This window comes from Blennius ocellaris (assembly GCF_963422515.1).
Source record: "Blennius ocellaris genome assembly, chromosome: 18".
In the NCBI taxonomy this organism is placed as follows: domain Eukaryota; kingdom Metazoa; phylum Chordata; class Actinopteri; order Blenniiformes; family Blenniidae; genus Blennius; species Blennius ocellaris.
In genome coordinates, this window is record NC_137667.1 from 1,669,447 (window position 1) to 1,687,164 (window position 17,718).

The 17,718-nt window shown below is 43.4% G+C and overlaps 1 protein-coding gene across 1 annotated transcript in view; it reads left to right on the forward strand.

Moving 5' to 3' along the window:
- cd2ap (CD2-associated protein) overlaps positions 1 to 17,718 on the forward strand; it is a 57,512-nt gene that overhangs the window by 3,864 nt on the left and 35,930 nt on the right. The window contains exon 2 of the mRNA XM_080513972.1: positions 11,130 to 11,287. Coding sequence (XP_080370098.1) covers positions 11,130 to 11,287 — 158 coding nt within the window. The remainder of the gene's footprint in view (positions 1 to 11,129; positions 11,288 to 17,718) is intronic.

Genomic DNA, 17,718 nt, shown 5'->3' on the forward strand with positions numbered 1-17,718 from the left:
AGGACGAGGAGAACCCTCAAAAAGCACTGGTAGTGAGTAAACAAAGCAGTTGTCGATCGTCTGATTTGACTACAGCGTCTGGTGTTTTGTTTTTTCTTCTCTCAATGCACTTAAAAAACAAAAAAAAAAATGGCCGCAGACCTTTGATATATCGTCTTTATGGCTGTGATTGTCCTCGCAGTTAAAATGCATGTCGACGATCCCAAAATAAAAGCACGGATGAGGCTCCGCCGTTCAGCAAGTTTAAGCTTTTTAAGCAAATTAGCAGGAGCTAAAATTTTCCCATTTAAAAAAAAAAAAAAAAAATGGGAAAATGGGACGACTCCGCAAACGTCCCGATTTAAGTGGCTCACATTGCGCTACCAAAAAACCCGCCAGGGATTGTAGAATGCAACGTGAAAAATGCAGGAAATAAAAATTGTTTATAGCTACAAATTCTATAAATCGATTCAAAAAAGGAAATAATAATTGAGGTTTTTTTGCTCAGCTCAGGTATTTGTTGAAAAAAAAACGGTGATATTTCTCTTTACGCCGCGTATTTACACACAAACGCAGCTACGACTCGCCACAAATGATGATCTGGATCAAATCTGAGGACGTTTACGTCGCAGTTCGTGATTCTGATTGGCTGTCATGGCGTCACGCTTCTGGCTACACTGCCCCCTGCAGGTCTGGCTGCTCATAGCAGCTCTGAAGCAGGTGTATAAGTAGGGGGGGTGGATAAATGACCTTTTTTCCCCAAAACCTTCGTGTAACAGGTTTATTTTGACCTTATTTATATATAAAACACACAAGTAACCTGCATTTTCAATTTTGGTTCTGCTACTGCCTGCTACTGGCATGTTTTGATGTACTGCGTATATCACACTTTTGCACGCTTTTTTCAGCTATATATGATAATGGACAATGACTCTGTCTCAACATTGTGTACAAATATAGTGATTACTTGTTTTATTTTGTTTATTTATGAACTAAAAGGTATGGTTTATACTAGAACACACCCAAAAAAAATCAATAGCATGCACATTATTAATGATTATAATGGCTGAACAGACAGTCTTTCCATCGCGGCACGGAATTCTGTCAAGGTAACAGTGGATCTGTCAGTTGTTTTCCCCAAAACTATCTTGAGGTTGTTGCCAAACACAGGGTCCGTGTCCCAGCCTGGCTTCTAAGACCAATAGTGGAGGTACTACTGGCAGCCATCTTGTCTCAGACTACCTAAAATAAACAAATAAAACATTGATTAGCAGGACAAATGTGTGAATGTAATATATGATACGTTACTGTTGAGCCATTAAATCACAAAACTTGTCAAAAGTGGCAAAATTCGAGAAATTCGCCCAAAACGCGGTTTTCCTTATATGGCCAGTAGCAGGCAGTAGCAACCTGAAAATCAAAAAAATGATATTATATATGTGATTTGTATATAAATAAGGTCAATTTAAGCCTGTTGCATGCAAATTCTAATTTTATCCACCCCCCCTAGTATAAGCAGCGCTGTGTAAATTTATGATTAAAATTCTTTTTTCAAGCGTAGAGGGGGGGGGGGGGGGGGGGAACCCTGGCTGTGTTAACGCGGCCTCAGTTTCAGACCCTTCTGATCCGTCAGCGTTCGGCGTGACGAGGAAACGCCGTGACCTCGGTACTGTACTGGTGAAACCCGCCTGCTGCGTCGTGGCTGGAACCCGTTCAGTGACGTGGAACAATGCGGGGGAACCGGTTTTCAAGACGTGGACGTCACGTTCTGCAGATCGGGCGGCCGCCGCCGCGTCACAGGAATGAAAGTGCTTTTTTTTTTTTTTTTTTTTTTTTTTTGCATATTATGAACCAGGACTGTAAGTGACAAACCGACAACCACAGGATGTGTGACCGTCCTGAGGCCTGTGGTCACGTAACAGACGGAAATCTGCTGGTTTTCTAAATTAACAACCGTTTCACCGTCTCATGACGGGATTATTTTGATTTCTGCAGATTTTATAGCCAGTTTGTCGTCGACATTGTGTTTTGTTTCTACCATGTTGTGGGCACTTTTAATGTACGTCACTGAATTTCATGCACATTGGGCATGAAGAGTCTGAATTATGGAGAAATGTTTAAGTAAATAGTTCAACAAATCACGATCCTGGACCACGAGCAGGAAGTTCTGAGCAGGTATAAACAACTTAAAAAAAAATAAACAAACAACCAGACTGAGTTCAGCAAAACATACAAACGTGCAGGAACCTTCCCCCTCGTTTGTCCTATCTCTCTATCTATCTATCTATCTCTTTATCTCTCTATCTCTCTATCTCTCTCTGTCAGGACAGGAGTTGCGCTGACGCAGAGAATAATATGTTATAAACATTAAAAACGTTGAATTCACGGACGTTTGTATGTGCGGACGATGAAGATGGATTGTTATTGCAGTGACTGTAAACTATAAAACTAGAGCTACATCGGTAGAGCGCAGACGAGCACCAACGCCACATTTGTTTGCTGAGTTGGAATGTTAGCTCATATCCACGATAACGAGGTAGGTCAGGTCCATATTATATTAAACTTATATTGTTATTATTATTGTTATATGCTAGCTATCTAGCTATCTTTGCAATCTTTGCTATCTATCTATCTATCTATCATCTATGTTATCTATGCTACCTATCTATGCTATCTGTTATCTACCTATGCTATCTAACTATGCTATCTACCTATGCTATCTGTTATCTACCTATGCTATCTGTTATCTACCTATGTTATCTATCTACCTATGCTATCTGTTATCTACCTATGCTATCTGTTTTCTACCTATGCTATCTATCTACCTATGCTATCTGTTATCTACCTATGCTATCTGTTATCTACCTATGCTATCTGTTATCTACCTATGCTATCTATCTCCCTATGCTATCTGTTATCTACCTATGCTATCTATCTATGCTATCTGTTATCTACCTATGCTATCTACCTATGCTATCTGTTATCTACCTATGCTATCTATCTACCTATGCTATCTACCTATGCTATCTGTTATCTACCTATGCTATCTATCTACCTATGCTATCTATCTATGCTATCTGTCCATCCGAAATTCCTAAATAGTATCATAGAGGTGTATTTTTTCCAGTATTTACTCTTTACAAGCACCAGAAAAGGAAACTTGGTGTTTTCCTCTGGTACGTCCTCCAGTCAGGTGACCCGGTGGCCGCCGGCCGGCCTGAACTCCGCGGTGTCGTCTCGGCGCTTGCAGGTTGAGAAAAGGGGGCGTCGTCATTTAAACAAAGGCTGGACCGGAGCCAAGCGGCCCGATTGAATATTAAACTGTTCTCACATCCTCAACTCTGGATTACATCCTGGTCGCTCAGCGGAGCAACAAGCCGCAAAACCCAGAGAAACTCTGGATCCAGAGCCTTTTTCTCACGTCGTCACTGGAACGTGCTTCAGAAAAATACAAAATGCTCAATTTTCAAAACTTTACCCGTGTTTAAAAGCGTCGCCACAAAGCAATTCCGTGGTTTTGGTGTTCCTTTATAACAGCGTATTGCTTGTGTGACCTGCCTCGGGGAACACAGATGTAAATGTTTTGCTATATATATAATCTGGCACGTTTACTATTAGTGTGCATTAATACAAACAAATAAATAAAAGTGTGATTGGAGCAGAGTCACAGTAACATGCAGAGCACTGGAATCACATGCTGTGTTGATGTTGGTCATTATTTAAGGTGGAATTATTATAATGTGTCACGTTTTGTAAAAAAAAAAAACTCAAGATGAAAGGGGAATGTGGTCCATAAACATCACAATAATAAAAAAAAACAAAACAAGTTTCTTCTAAACAAACGATCAACTTTTTACTATATATTTATATAATTTAAGATGCACCTGCAGGTTAAAGCAGCGGTGGAATTTAATAAAAGTGAAGTTATGGATTCGTTTTCTCGTCTATCTGAACCGCGGATGTCAGATTTAAGTCCTGTGGGAAAATGGAATAAAAGTAATTTTTTTAAAACAGATTTTTTTAAGAGTTTCAGTCACAAAACAACACTGAACTGAGATGTTTATAATTGCCTTTTCCTTTTTTTTTTTAATTTTATGCAAGTTATTGGAGAAGCTTCCTGGACATTTGCACCAGAAACGGTTTAGTTAAATGTTGAGATTGTTTGATTTTTGCCAAAATATAAACATTTTAGATAGATAGATGGTTTATTTCAGATGCATTTGTAAAAAGCAGCAAACAACATTGTTGCTAAATAAATAAAAAAATAAGAAACTGTCCAGCAGTTATTGTTGTTTTGCCGATCCTGGACCATCAAAGGATTTCAAAGTCAAATCGATAATCAAATACAAAACTAATTGACAGTTTAGAAATCCCTTTTCAAATGAACAATTCACAGCATAACCTTTGAATTATTTTACATCTTAAGCTCTTTTTGAAAACACACAGAGAATTCCATCATTAAGTCCAAAACTTGTTCTTACTTTACAGGTTTCAAACTTTAACACACCCCTTTTATTATAAATGGTCTTACTTTGAGAAAAATACCATCTGGAATGTTTTTATTCAGGAATTTTTAATGTGGGTGATTGAATGAAAAGTTGATTTGTGGAACTTTATTAATGGTCCAAATCGCTCTTTTCTGCAATTTGACTCTCGGATCCAAGTCAGTTTTATGTGTATTTCCTCTCAATATGTCATATCAGGCAATATATGACATTTTCATCACTTTAACAAAAAAAAACCACACTGATCCCGTGTTTTGCGACTGGATCGCTTTTAGATATTTGACATTCCTGCTTGTGTCGCCCCACTTTGTTTTGCTTTATTGTTCTTTTTATCTTCCTGGTTGATGAGGTTCAGTTCATTTCTGCATTAGGTTTATTTAATTTTTTGTATTTTTTTGCCCAAAGCGCCGGATAAAAACAATCGTAGCCGGAGAATTCAGGCCTCGGCCTTCCTGTCGGCGACTCGTCGGATCAGACGGGGAAGGAATGCAGTTATGAGTTTCCTCTTTAGCGGCGGAGAGAAGCACACATGGCACCGCGTGGCCTTGTGCACCTCCTCCCTCCTTCCTTCCTTCCTTCCTTCCTTCCGTCTCCTCTCGCCTCTGTAACATCCTCCCGTCTGTCACTGGATTATATAAAATCCGCCGCCTATCAAACCTGGAAGCACGGAAATGAGAACTCGGAAGCCGGGAGAGGCGTGACGACTCACCCTGTTTAGTTTTTTTAATTGGATTTTATGACTATATTCATCTAGTGTGGAAACGCAGGAGTGCAGGAAAGGTTGCATTTAAAAAAAAAAAAACTATTTCAAAACTCCTCGCCGGGTTGTAGAGGAGGAGAAACGCAGGATCTGATAAGAGGAGCGAGCAAGACTGGACATGACGGAGGTATGGCGGAGGTATGCCGGAGAGACGACACGTAGGCGTTCAGACCATCGGGGCTGAACACCTGAGAAGTCTCGCTTATTTTATTTCAACGGATTCCAGAAAGGACGTTCGCGTAAAGTTTGTCAGAACTCTTGGGAAAATGTCTGCAAAGCCCTGAATCCTCCGTTCTTGCCGGCGCGGCCGCCTGTAAATTGACCCTTGATACGAGGTCGCGCTGCTTCCCGTAGCGCTTTGGCTTCTTGAGGCGGAATCCGGCCGTCGGCATGGCGACCACAAGAAGCTCCTTGAGCGACGTCGAGGGAGACGACCCACCTCCTGTACGACTTATTAAACATCTTCACACTCGCCGATTTCTACACAAGACTGTGTTTTTGGCACGTCGGGCCGCCGGTTGCGATGTAAACAATCCAGCGTCTTCTAGAATCCACGTAGGCCCACCGGGTACCGCGTAGTGAAGGTAAATAATCTAATCTAAACACACCCAGGATCCTCTGTTGTTGCCCATTTACTCACAAGTACTCCGACTTTTCTGTTATCTACCTATGCTATCTACCTATGCTATCTATCTATGCTATCTGCTATCTACCTATGCTATCTGTTATCTACCTATGCTATCTATCTATGCTATCTGTTATCTACCTATGCTATCTGTTATCTACCTATGCTATCTACCTATGCTATCTGTTATCTACCTATGCTATCTACCTATGCTATCTGTTATCTACCTATGCTATCTGTTATCTACCTATGCTATCTACCTATGCTATCTGTTATCTACCTATGCTATCTGTTATCTACCTATGCTATCTACCTATGCTATCTGTTATCTACCTATGCTATCTACCTATGCTATCTGTTATCTACCTATGCTATCTACCTATGCTATCTGTTATCTACCTATGCTATCTACCTATGCTATCTGTTATCTATCTATGCTATCTGTTATCTACCTATGCTATCTACCTATGCTATCTGTTATCTACCTATGCTATCTACCTATGCTATCTGTTATCTACCTATGCTATCTACCTATGCTATCTGTTATCTACCTATGCTATCTACCTATGCTATCTGTTATCTACCTATGCTATCTACCTGCTATTGACCCTTGGTACGAGGTCGCGCTGCTTCCTGTAGCGCTTTGGCTTCTTGAGGCGGAATCCGGCCGTCGGCATGGCGACCACAAGAAGCTCCTTGAGCGACGTCGAGGGAGACGACCCACCTCCTGTACGACTTATTAAACATCTTCACACTCGCCGATTTCTACACAAGACTGTGTTTTTGGCACGTCGGGCCGCCGGTTGCGATGTAAACAATCCAGCGTCTTCTAGAATCCACGTAGGCCCACCGGGTACCGTGTAGTGAAGGTAAATAATCTAATCTAAACACACCCAGGATCCTCTGTTGTTGCCCATTTACTCACAAGTACTCCGACTTTTCCTTGTTTAAGTTGCATTTTCAGTTTTGTCGTGTAAATGGGGCTTTAGTTGTATGAAGGAAAATACACATTCGAGCTTTCTGTCCAAAAGTGGCTGGACTCTTAATAATCTGGTTTTCTCAGAGCTGTGGCGATTCTGCCGGGAACACCTTGTGCGCCACTCCCCCGAGTCGTAGGTGCGATTCCTCCCGTTGTCCTCAAACCTGCTTGGAAACATACAGGCGCTGCAGTCGGTCAGGTGTTTCCGTGTCCCTCGGCCTCGCTGGGAATTCTTCAGTTTCCGGTGGAGCCTGTTGATGTGCAGTACTTCAGGACGCGGCAATATTTTTTTTTATCGTTTCTATTATTTGACTTTAACGATTCTACAAGCAGCAGTTCAGATATAAACCGGGCGTCTGCGTCGATTCAGTTTAAGAAAAAAGTAATGAAACGGGCAAAACACAAGCTCGTCTTATATTCAAATAACATCGAGGATTTATACTTGGCCAATATGAAAACACTGTAGACAAAACTAGCTGCTGCACACGACGAGGCTCGTTCTGATCCGGAGACGGCGGATCCACAGACGACTGTAAAGTTCTGTCCGTTTTCACCGTCGTGGTTTCTTTTACCTCGGAACTCGTCACACGGCACCCGGATGTCGTGTGAAAATGCTAAGCCAGCGTGTCGCTTTAAGGCAGTACCCCCCCCGTCCCCCGTCCCCCGAACAAGTAATGATCCAGGAATACTTTGAGGAACAAACCGACCGAGGCCCCGAAAGCCTTCACCTCCAGTGTCCAATCCAAGGAGGCTCCACATCACGGCTCCAGGGCTTAACGGGCTCTGCTGCGGACTTCCTGAAGCCAGAGGCCTCGGCTCACCTTCAAACGTCTTGTAGACACGCGATGTTAGACGGGAGCAATAAACCCGTCTGTTACACCCAGAGAAAATGAGCGCTGACAAATGTGTCTTTGGCAGGTTTTCTTAGATTTCCTCAATCGGTTCTTGGGCTTTTTGACTTTTTCACTCCAGGAACAACTGCTCTTGAACAAAAGTCTGAGTTTGAAGCATCAAAAGTGCCTCCGTTGGCCGGGTCTGTCATTCTGCCCAATTACCAGAATCCTCTAAATCAGTGTTTTTCAACCTTTTTTGAGCCGAGGCACACTTTTTTCTTTGGAAAATTCTCGAGGCACACCACAACCTGAAAATGTGAAACTGTGTAGCCTCTATTAACAATATAAAGTCTTTCTCATCAACGTTTTATCAACAGGAATCCAGTAAATCCAGAAAGCAAGGACTTTTTTTAATAGTGCCTCCCTCAGTGTGAAACCTGGACCTGATGGATGAAGAGCTGAGATCCTGGTTTTCAAAAACTTCTCCATCACTGTCACTGACACAGTACTTTGATACAAGATGGTAGCAGGAGGTGGAGATGAACCACACTGACGTCTGTCACTTTACATTTCACCGGCAAAGTTCTGTGCTGCCCTCTAGTGGTGAAGAGTATTTATACATGATTACTCTGCAACACACTGAGAGAGCAAAGGTTTTTTTTAGAAAAAAATGTGAAATGTGATAATTTCCCACGGCTCAGCTGACGAGATCTGGAGGAAACACCAGTGTGGTTGAAGAACTCTGTCGTAGTGAAAGACTTTGCAGACTCGGTGACCCACATCCCGACTCACGACATGCATTACGCCTCATGGAGAGTGTGGTGCTTTTAGCAGGAACTCCAGACGGACGCCCCCCCATGTGTCCTGACCTTGAGGGCTCGTACTTCACGTCGCTCCGTTCTTCATTTGATTTTACTTTCATTTTTCAGGAACTTCCCCTCTGAGCTACAAATAAGTCACTGCAACTATTCGGATCGGAATCCAGCTGCTGCTGCTCTCGGGTCTGCAGTCAATCGGCAGGAAGTTCCCTCTTTTCCGACTACACACACACACACACACACACACACACACACACACACACACACACCTGTACGCTGTTTTTAAGCAGTGTTTCATGTTCACAAAGGCATTTCCTTTGTGGAACAAGACCTTTGGCTGCTTGCGTCTGAAGGCTGACCGAGCTGCTCCACTTCTCCAAAGTTAATGTTTCGGATGCAAAAAGTCCTTTTTTTTATAGTGAAAAGTTTTATCGACGTACTTGAAACTACATTAAATAAACAAATCTCATTTTACTGGGGCAACATTTCAGTGTTATTTTTGATGGACTTGGACCCTCGTTTACTTTTCAGGGGGACAAAAAAAAAAAAATGCATCATTTGTGCGTTTACAGGGCGTCGCTTTGAAAGGGATTTCGTTTGTACGTAGAGCCACTAGTGGGCACTGTTGTTTTCGCAATGACGCCACACGTATAGGCAGAGAACGATACACTGTGCATACTGAGCATGTGCAGAAGAGCTGGTAGCTGGAGCAGCGTTTCCACGGAGACGGAGTCGGGATGTTTTCAACATGCTGCAAAGTGGAATATTATTTTGTTTAATGGAACTGACGATCAGATCAAAACTGATTTTCATGAGGATTCAAGTTATACATAAGATCGTTTGGGAATATTTTAACCTTGTATGAAGCTTGTGGTTTAGAATTTGAAATTTTTAATTTCTCTCGTTTTAGTTATGCAACGTTGTCGCTTAGAACCGGAAGTATCGAGCACGTTTCGGTTCACAAACAATAACCTTTACATTTAAACTTTATTAAGGTGGTGAAATGTCTATTTTCACAAAGCTATACATTACCGAACATTACTACGGTCAATGTTAATGATTTGTGGTGCAAAAAAACCTACAACAAAACGGTCAAACGTCAAATAAAATTCAGCAACTTGTTGCATTATGCTGGTTCGTACAAACGCGTGTCTCGCAGTAGCCGGCCTCCACGGCAGCGTCACCGATCATCTGCGTTTGAAATGTTGACGTTTGGACCAGATCGGAGCCGATTGCGGGTCGGTTGTTGCCCACGGGCCTCATGTTGGCCACCCCGGCTTTAAACCCGTTGAGATCTTGAACATTGATCCTGTAGAGTAGATGAGTGAAGTGTAAGGTTTGCTGGGATTTTTTATTTTGTGTGGTTTTTGTGGGGGAGGGGGCGGGGCTTAGAAAGCCTTGTTTAACCATTGAGCTGTTTCGCGACTTCAAGCAGGGTGTGTTAGCCTGGTCACCTGGGTGCTGTAATGGCTGCACACACACACACACACACACACACACACACACACACACACACACACACACACACACACACACACACACACACCTCTGTGATGTGGAAGACGAGCGCTGCTCAGCAGAGTGAGATTGCGTCTGTCAGCGTTGTTTTGTTTACTCCGGCGGGCCCGTATCTCTTCCTGTGGTTTCACGGACAGGGAGGCACAAATTACAGTCTGGTGGGGGGGTGGGGGGGGGCGGGGGGGGGGGCCTCGGTTAGGCCGTTTATTTGTGTACGCCTCGACTGGTTTGGTGTTTTTCCCTCTCTCTCTCTCCATGTTGCCGTGCAGAGCTGGCAGCTCACAGAGGGATTCCCCCCCCGGAGAGGTCGGGTCAAGAAGAACACACCGGGCAAAACACAAACAGTGTCCGTCCCCCCCCCCCCCCCCCCCCCAATAGCGTGTACCGTAAACAGTCGTATACCGGAGCCTTCAAGGCCGTTCTGAGTCGCGTCGCCTCAACAAACACTCTCCTTATCGTATGCTATTCAAATCCTCCTATCGGTACCCAGTGTTAGCATGTAGCTTAGCGTTTGCTCGCACGCCGCCGGTGGTTCCGGACTAAACACGCCCACAAACTCTGAACCGGAGCTCACGAGATCTCCGGTCCCTTTAAAAAAAAAAAAAAAAAAAAAAAAACCTCCGTGTCGGATGTTTCTCGCAGGCGGGGTGAGAGGACGTGACGTAGTGCGCAATGCACTCTGGGTAGTAAACGACCAAGCTAACCGAGCTAATCGGAAGGATTTAGACCCAGAAAGAAGGATTCTCGGCTCCACTCCCTCACAAGTGACTATCGGAATGTGAAAGGCTCCTAAAAGTACCTACTTGTACCCAGTCCTTGTTTTTGGTCGTGTCTAGTCGGTATTTTATTTCCCCCCTTTCTTGCTTCTTGAGCTCAATTTTTCACGTTTTTATTTCTTTCAATCATTTCAGACTTTTCAGCTTCTTCTGTTTTTGTTGCTCGTTTGGACTCGATCAGGTTTTTGCCCTTTTCACGCCTGTAACTTCCACATTTTGTGGATAGTTTTAAAAAAATTTCCTGTGGTAAGATATCGCGAGGAGGGTCATTTGTATAAAGTCTTCCTCCCTCTCTTAAACCATCCGTCTCCTCTTCCCCCTCGTTGGTTTTCGCAGAGGTGGTGGTGGAATTCGACTACGACGCGCTCCACGACGACGAGCTCACCCTGCGCCTGGGCGACGTGATCAAGAATGTGCGGTACAACGGGGAGGACGGCTGGATGGAGGGGGACCTCAACGGGAAGAGGGGCCTCTTCCCGGACAACTTCGTCAAGGTGAGACGAGGAAGACCCCGGGTTTCCCGCTTTAGCTCTGTTAGCGATGATGCTATTCAAGCCGTTTGCATCAGAATGTCTGACACCACGACAAGGTTTTTTTTAAGGTCCCATATTATACTAAATCGACTTTTCTGGGCTTTCAACATCATAAAAGTGTTATTTGGGGTTCATATAATCCCCAAAGTGTTTTTTTTTCATTGATTCCCTCAAGCTTGAGGTCACAGCAATCTTTCTCTGTTCTAACTGGTGGGGGGTCTCAACGCTTTGATCTTTCTTTGTTCTAACTGGTGGGGGAGCTCAACACTTTCATCTTTCTCTGTTCTAACTGGTGGAAGAGCTCAACACTTTGATTTTTCTTTGTTCTAACTGGGGGAGCTCAACGCTTTGATTCAATTTGATGACGGGGCACCACCGTGATGACGCGGCACCGAGCTGGAGAAGCCCCGCCCCCAGGAAGATTGACATGCGGAGAAACCAAAACAAGACACGCCCACTATCTCGGTCTCTGCTGCTTCACATTGAACTGCTGTTTTTGTTGCTGCCGATAACTGTTTTCAAATATTGGTCCTTTAAGGGAAAGCGGTAAACCTCCGTAGAGTTTTAGGGGTCCGTTTACACGGCAACGCAACTTTTTGAAAACGGCTCTCACATGTGGACTTTGTTCTGTCGCTGCGTCGACTACGCTAACGCTACCAGTACTCGAATATCGTACTGACGCGGTCGTAAGGGGTTGGGAAGGAAGTAAACTTAAAATTTGGAAGGTATGAAGTAGTAAACTTATCAAATCCTAATTCTTCTGCAAAATTCTATTTTATCTTTTTGTATTATACATGTAAATATAACAGAATGTTATCTAATATATATCTCGATCTCTACCCGTCTGTCTATGAGGCGTCTGTCACCTCCTGCATTGCTCCTGTAGTTCAGTTTGAGTTCTTCTGGTCGCAGTCAGCCGCCCTGCATGATTGTCTGTGGAGGAGCGCTGTGTAATAATAACCTGCTGGAAACAAGGCGAGGCGTCTGCTGCGGTTTTCACACAACCGAAGCCGCCGGCGTGCACGGCGTTCCGCCGGTGACTCCGGCAGAGCGTCTGCAGGTGTTCGGCTGATGTGCGGAGGACAAAGAGGCGGCAGCAGACGGATTAGTGTGCAGACTACCTCCCTCCGTGCTGTAATTATACTCTGCTGACGTCACCGTGGAGACGAGGAGGGTCTGGGCGGATGGAGATGCTGGTCATGTGCGTTTCTTGTCGGGACTGAACGACGACAATCATGCAGGCCGGCGTTTAGTGGAGAGATTATTCAAAGGAAACCTGGTGGATTTTTATTATGACACTTCACACGGCCATGATTTCATTTTTTTAATTCAGCGATTGCATGTCCCAAGTCAAGGTAGCAACATTACAACACATGCTTTATTTATTTATTTTATTAGAACAATTAGTCTATAAACTTGTTGCAGGAATATTACTTGGTATAACTTGCAGTTGCTTTTCTAATACAGACATGGAGAAAAAAAAGCAAAAAATATACATTTTTCATAAACATTCTTACTGTTTACACAAGTAAATACATATCTCAAATCTAATGATGGGTACAGTGATCACTATGGACATATGTACGTCTAGGGATGCACCGAGAATCACGTTTAGCATGCAGCATCACTGGTGTGTGAGCCTGAAACTCTTTAGCATGTAGCATGTAGCATCGCTGGTGTGTGAGCCTGAAACTCTTTAGCATGTCGCATCGCTGGTGTGTGAGCCTGAAACTCTAGCATGTAGCATCGCTGGTGTGTGAGCCTGAAACTCTAGCATGTAGCATCGCTGGTGTGTGAGCCTGAAACTCTAGCATGTAGCATCGCTGGTGTGTGAGCCTGAAACTCTAGCATGTAGCATCGCTGGTGTGTGAGCCTGAAACTCTTTAGCAATATAGCATCGCTGGTGTGTGAGCCTGAAACTCTAGCATGTAGCATCGCTGGTGTGTGAGCCTGAAACTCTTTAGCAATATAGCATCGCTGGTGTGTGAGCCTGAAACTCTTTAGCAATATAGCATCGTTGGTGTGTGAGCCTGAAGCTCTTTAGCTTATAGCATCGCTGGTGTGTGAGCCTGAAACTCTTTAGCATGTAGCATCGCTGGTGTGTGAGCCTGAAGCTCTTTAGCTTATAGCATCGCTGGTGTGTGAGCCTGAAACTCTTTAGCATGTAGCATCGCTGGTGTGTGAGCCTGAAACTCTTTAGCAATATAGCATCGTTGGTGTGTGAACCTGAAACTCTTTAGCATGTAGCATCGTTGGTGTGTGAGCCTGAAGCTCTTTAGCATGTAGCATCGTTGGTGTGTGAGCCTGAAACTCTTTAGCATGTAGCATCGTTGGTGTGTGAGCCTGACACTCTTTAGCATGTAGCATCGTTGGTGTGTGAGCCTGAAGTCATGTATAATTTTCTTTGTACTTCACAATTGTGTGACACTTTGTGTTGGTCTTTCACATAAAATTCCAATGAAATATATTTATGTTTGTGGCGTGTGATGTGACAAAAAGTGGAAAAGTTCAAGGGGTATGAATACTTTTGCAAGCCACCATATATATATATATATATATATATATATATATATATAAGTGTGTTGTACCAGACATCCCACCTGCGAGGCGAGTCACCGCTCTCCCCTCTTGTCCTCTAATCCCACGTAGTGAGGTAATAATCTGCCGAGCAGCACGGCCCAGTCACTCACACTGGATTGCGTAATCCTCCCGAGGAGCTGAACTTTGCCCCCCCCCACCACCCCCCCCCCCCCGACGACATCGCAGCCGTCTTGACAGGTCGCGATTCCTCTTCCTGCTCTCGACGCAGGGACATGAAAACACGCCGGAGTGGGAGATGGTAAGAGATTCTCAAAGCCCCCGGCTTGTTGTCCTTCGTCCTCACTGCCGTTACCGTGTTTCCTGGGTCTGGGGAGTTTCGGTCGAAGACATCGGAGGAAGTGTCGTCTTTTAAACGGAACGTGTTCTAATTGTCTCTTCATTGGGGCGTTATCGTCACTTTTCTCCGCAGTTGATTTGTTTGTCAGAACGAGCCTTCGGGAGCTTTATAGACTTATGATACAGGAGGATTTCCTGAGTGACTGACGATGACGATCACGATGACGATGACCCCGACACTCGGCAGCCAAGAAGCACTTTGACTTTCCTTGTTTTGAGAGATTTAAAACCTGCTGCAGGTGGACATGTGACGTTTATTGGCTTGGATTACGTGAACCAGCTGTGTCAGGAGTTTTTGATTTATTGAAATGTTTTTTTGTTTTGCGTAGGCAAGTGAGATTTTTCTATATGCTTTATTTTTGCTAATGTAATGTTAGTCAGTGTGGCTGCTCTCTTTGATCTGCTATTTTCAGCCCTGAAATAAGAGTTCTTCAAACAAAAAATGGTAGAAAAGGCAAATAAAATGAGAATAAAGGTTAATAACATTACATTTTCCAACGGCTTCCGGATTTTTTGATTTATTGAAATGGTTTTTTGTTTTGCGTAGGCAAGTGAGCTTTTTCTATATACTTTATTTTTGTTAATGTAATGTTAGTCAGTGTGGCTCCTCTCTTTGATCTGCTATTTTCAGCTGTGAAATAAGAGCTCTTTAAACAAAAAATGGTACAACAGGCAAATAAAATTAGAATAAAGGTTAATAACATTACATTTTCTAACAGCTTCCGGATTTTTTGATTTATTGAAATGGTTTTATCTTATTTTTTTGTTTTGCGTAGGCAAGTGAGCTTTTTCTATATACTTTATTTTTGCTAATGTAATGTTAGTCAGTGTGGCTGCTCTCTTTGATCTGCTATTTTCAGCTGTGAAATAAGAGCTCTTCAAACAAAAAATGGTAGAAAAGGCAAATAAAATGAGAATAAAGGTTAATAACATTACATTTTCCAACGGCTTCCGGATTTTTTGATTTATTGAAATGGTTTTATCTTATTTTTTTGTTTTGCGTAGGCAAGTGAGCTTTTTCTATATACTTTATTTTTGTTAATGTAATGTTAGTCAGTGTGGCTCCTCTCTTTGATCTGCTATTTTCAGCCGTAAAATAAGAGTTCTTTAAACAAAAAATGGTCCAAAAGGCAAATAAAATGAGAATAAAGGTTAACATAACATTTTCCAACGGCTTCCGGATTTTTTGATTTATTGAAATGGTTTTTATCTTTTTTTGTGTAGGCAAGTGACGTTTTTCTATATACTTTATATTTGTAAATGTTTCAGCTGTGAAATAAGAGTTCTTTAAAAAAAAAAAATGGTACAACAGGCAAATAAAATGGCAATAAAGGTTATTAAACATCACATTTTCTAACGGCTTCAGAGAGCCAGTGTCGCTGCACACGCCTGAGCGTGTTCCACTTTGTTCTCTGCAGGATGAAAGTCACACAAAGGGACGTTGAGATTCTGTCTTTATTATGCGGCCGTGTAAATGGATTTACGTCCCCACAGAAGGAATAAACACATCAACACACACACGCACACACATAAAGGCACACAGTTGGACTTCCTCCGGCGCTGGAAATGCCGAGTCGGCGTGCTGGAACCAGGAAGGGCAGGTTGAACCGGGGGGGTCATCGGCCACTCTGAATATCTGAACAGGCTCCTGCTGTGGATCAATCTTGGGTTTTTTTTGTTTTTTTTCTTCTTCTGAGCAGCTTCGGCTCATCTAACGGCTTTTTCTCGCTGCGTCTGGAAGATTCACATTCTGGAGGCTTGCAGGAACTTGACCGGGACACGTGAGGAGGGACGTGAGGGAACGTGTTGGACAAAAGTTGGGAATTTTTCACGAACAATATAAGATTAAACGGCATCAAATTTATACTTAATGTATTACTTTTAGTCCCCCCCCCCCCCCCCACTATTACTCAATGGAAGAACATGCAGAGAGACGTGAACCATATGGAACAAATAACAGCAAGACTGCAAATGAAAATTGATGTTTTCATGGGAAAATGGTCTTTATGTCAAAGGTACATTTCAGATGGTTAATTAAATACTTAAATAGTTAACAAACTGTTGTTTTTATTGTATTGCTGGCTGTATTTTATGGGTACAAGAAGGAATGTACAATGTTCTATCTGATAGATATCACTGGATTTGAATTTTTTTGTTGTATTTGACCTGTATTGAAGATTTCTAGTAAAAATAAGTAAAACAGAAAACCTAGACGGCTTAAACTTTTACATCGTCTTTACATTTTGCCTCGTCACAACGGAGAACTTGGTCTCAAAATAACTTCCGTGTCGAATGAATCCAGCAAACGACGTAAATCAGAAGCAGAAACTTTGAATTACTTTCCACAAGAAAGTCTGTTTCTAAGCGTTCCGGCCTGAAAGGAACCGGCTGGAAACTTTCCAGGCCGTCTTTATCTTTTCTTTATCGCGCGTCTCGGTTCAGCCGGCGCTCGCTTGACGTGGTTTAAATATCTGATCTCTGTGTGTTTTGTGATAAAGCCTTTTAACCGGGGAGACCGTGTGCGTCCGTCCACACTGTCGGAAGACACGTTAACGTGGACGTGCCTCCGTCCACCACTCCCACCTCGTCGGTAGGAGAGAGTTTGTCCAAGGAGTGACAAGAGACAAAGGTCAATGGCTTCTCACGTCGACGCCGACAGTCCAACGCTCACTCCTCGCACACTTTATTGGAAAGAGCATGAGTGACGCGGCACTCGTTCCGGCGACATGTGGCGGACGTTCGACGTAGACCTGTGGGATCTAGAAGCTCTGAACCCGTATCTAGACCCGTGGGATCTAGAAGCTCTGAACCCGTAAGGGTGGGAGGCTTCGGCGACTTGTTCTGGTCTTTTGTTTTGTCAACCGTCCGGTGGGTCAGCCGGTCCAGTCGCGTGCTGAACCTGCGTCCACGTGGACCCGATGTACAACTTGACTTTGTTCAATCTGCGGGAAAACGGTCGACGCCAAGGCGATGTTTGTGTTTGTGTTTGTGTCGGTACCCTCCGAGATCCCAGCATCGCTTGTTGAAACCAGATATGACATCAGTCATTGACTAGACTGGCAGACGGACCTGGATCCTGCCTTGAATACAAGTACAATATTGGATCCGTCAGAATTTTCCGTTGAGAGTTGAGTTGTAAAGTTTTATTGAGCCTAACCCCAACCCTTAACCCTAACCCTAAACCCTAACCCTAACTCTAGGGTTAGAGTTGAGTTGTAAAGTACGACGGTATTATTGAGCCTAATCCCAACCCCAACCCTAAATCCTAACCCCAACCCCGACCCTAAACCCTAACCTTAACTCTAGGGTTAGAGTTGAGTTGTAAAGTTTTATTGAGCCTAACCCCAACCCTTAACCCTAACCCTAAACCCTAACCTTAACTCTAGGGTTAGAGTTGAGTTGTAAAGTTTTATTGAGCCTAACCCCAACCCTAAACCCTAACCTTAACTCTAGGG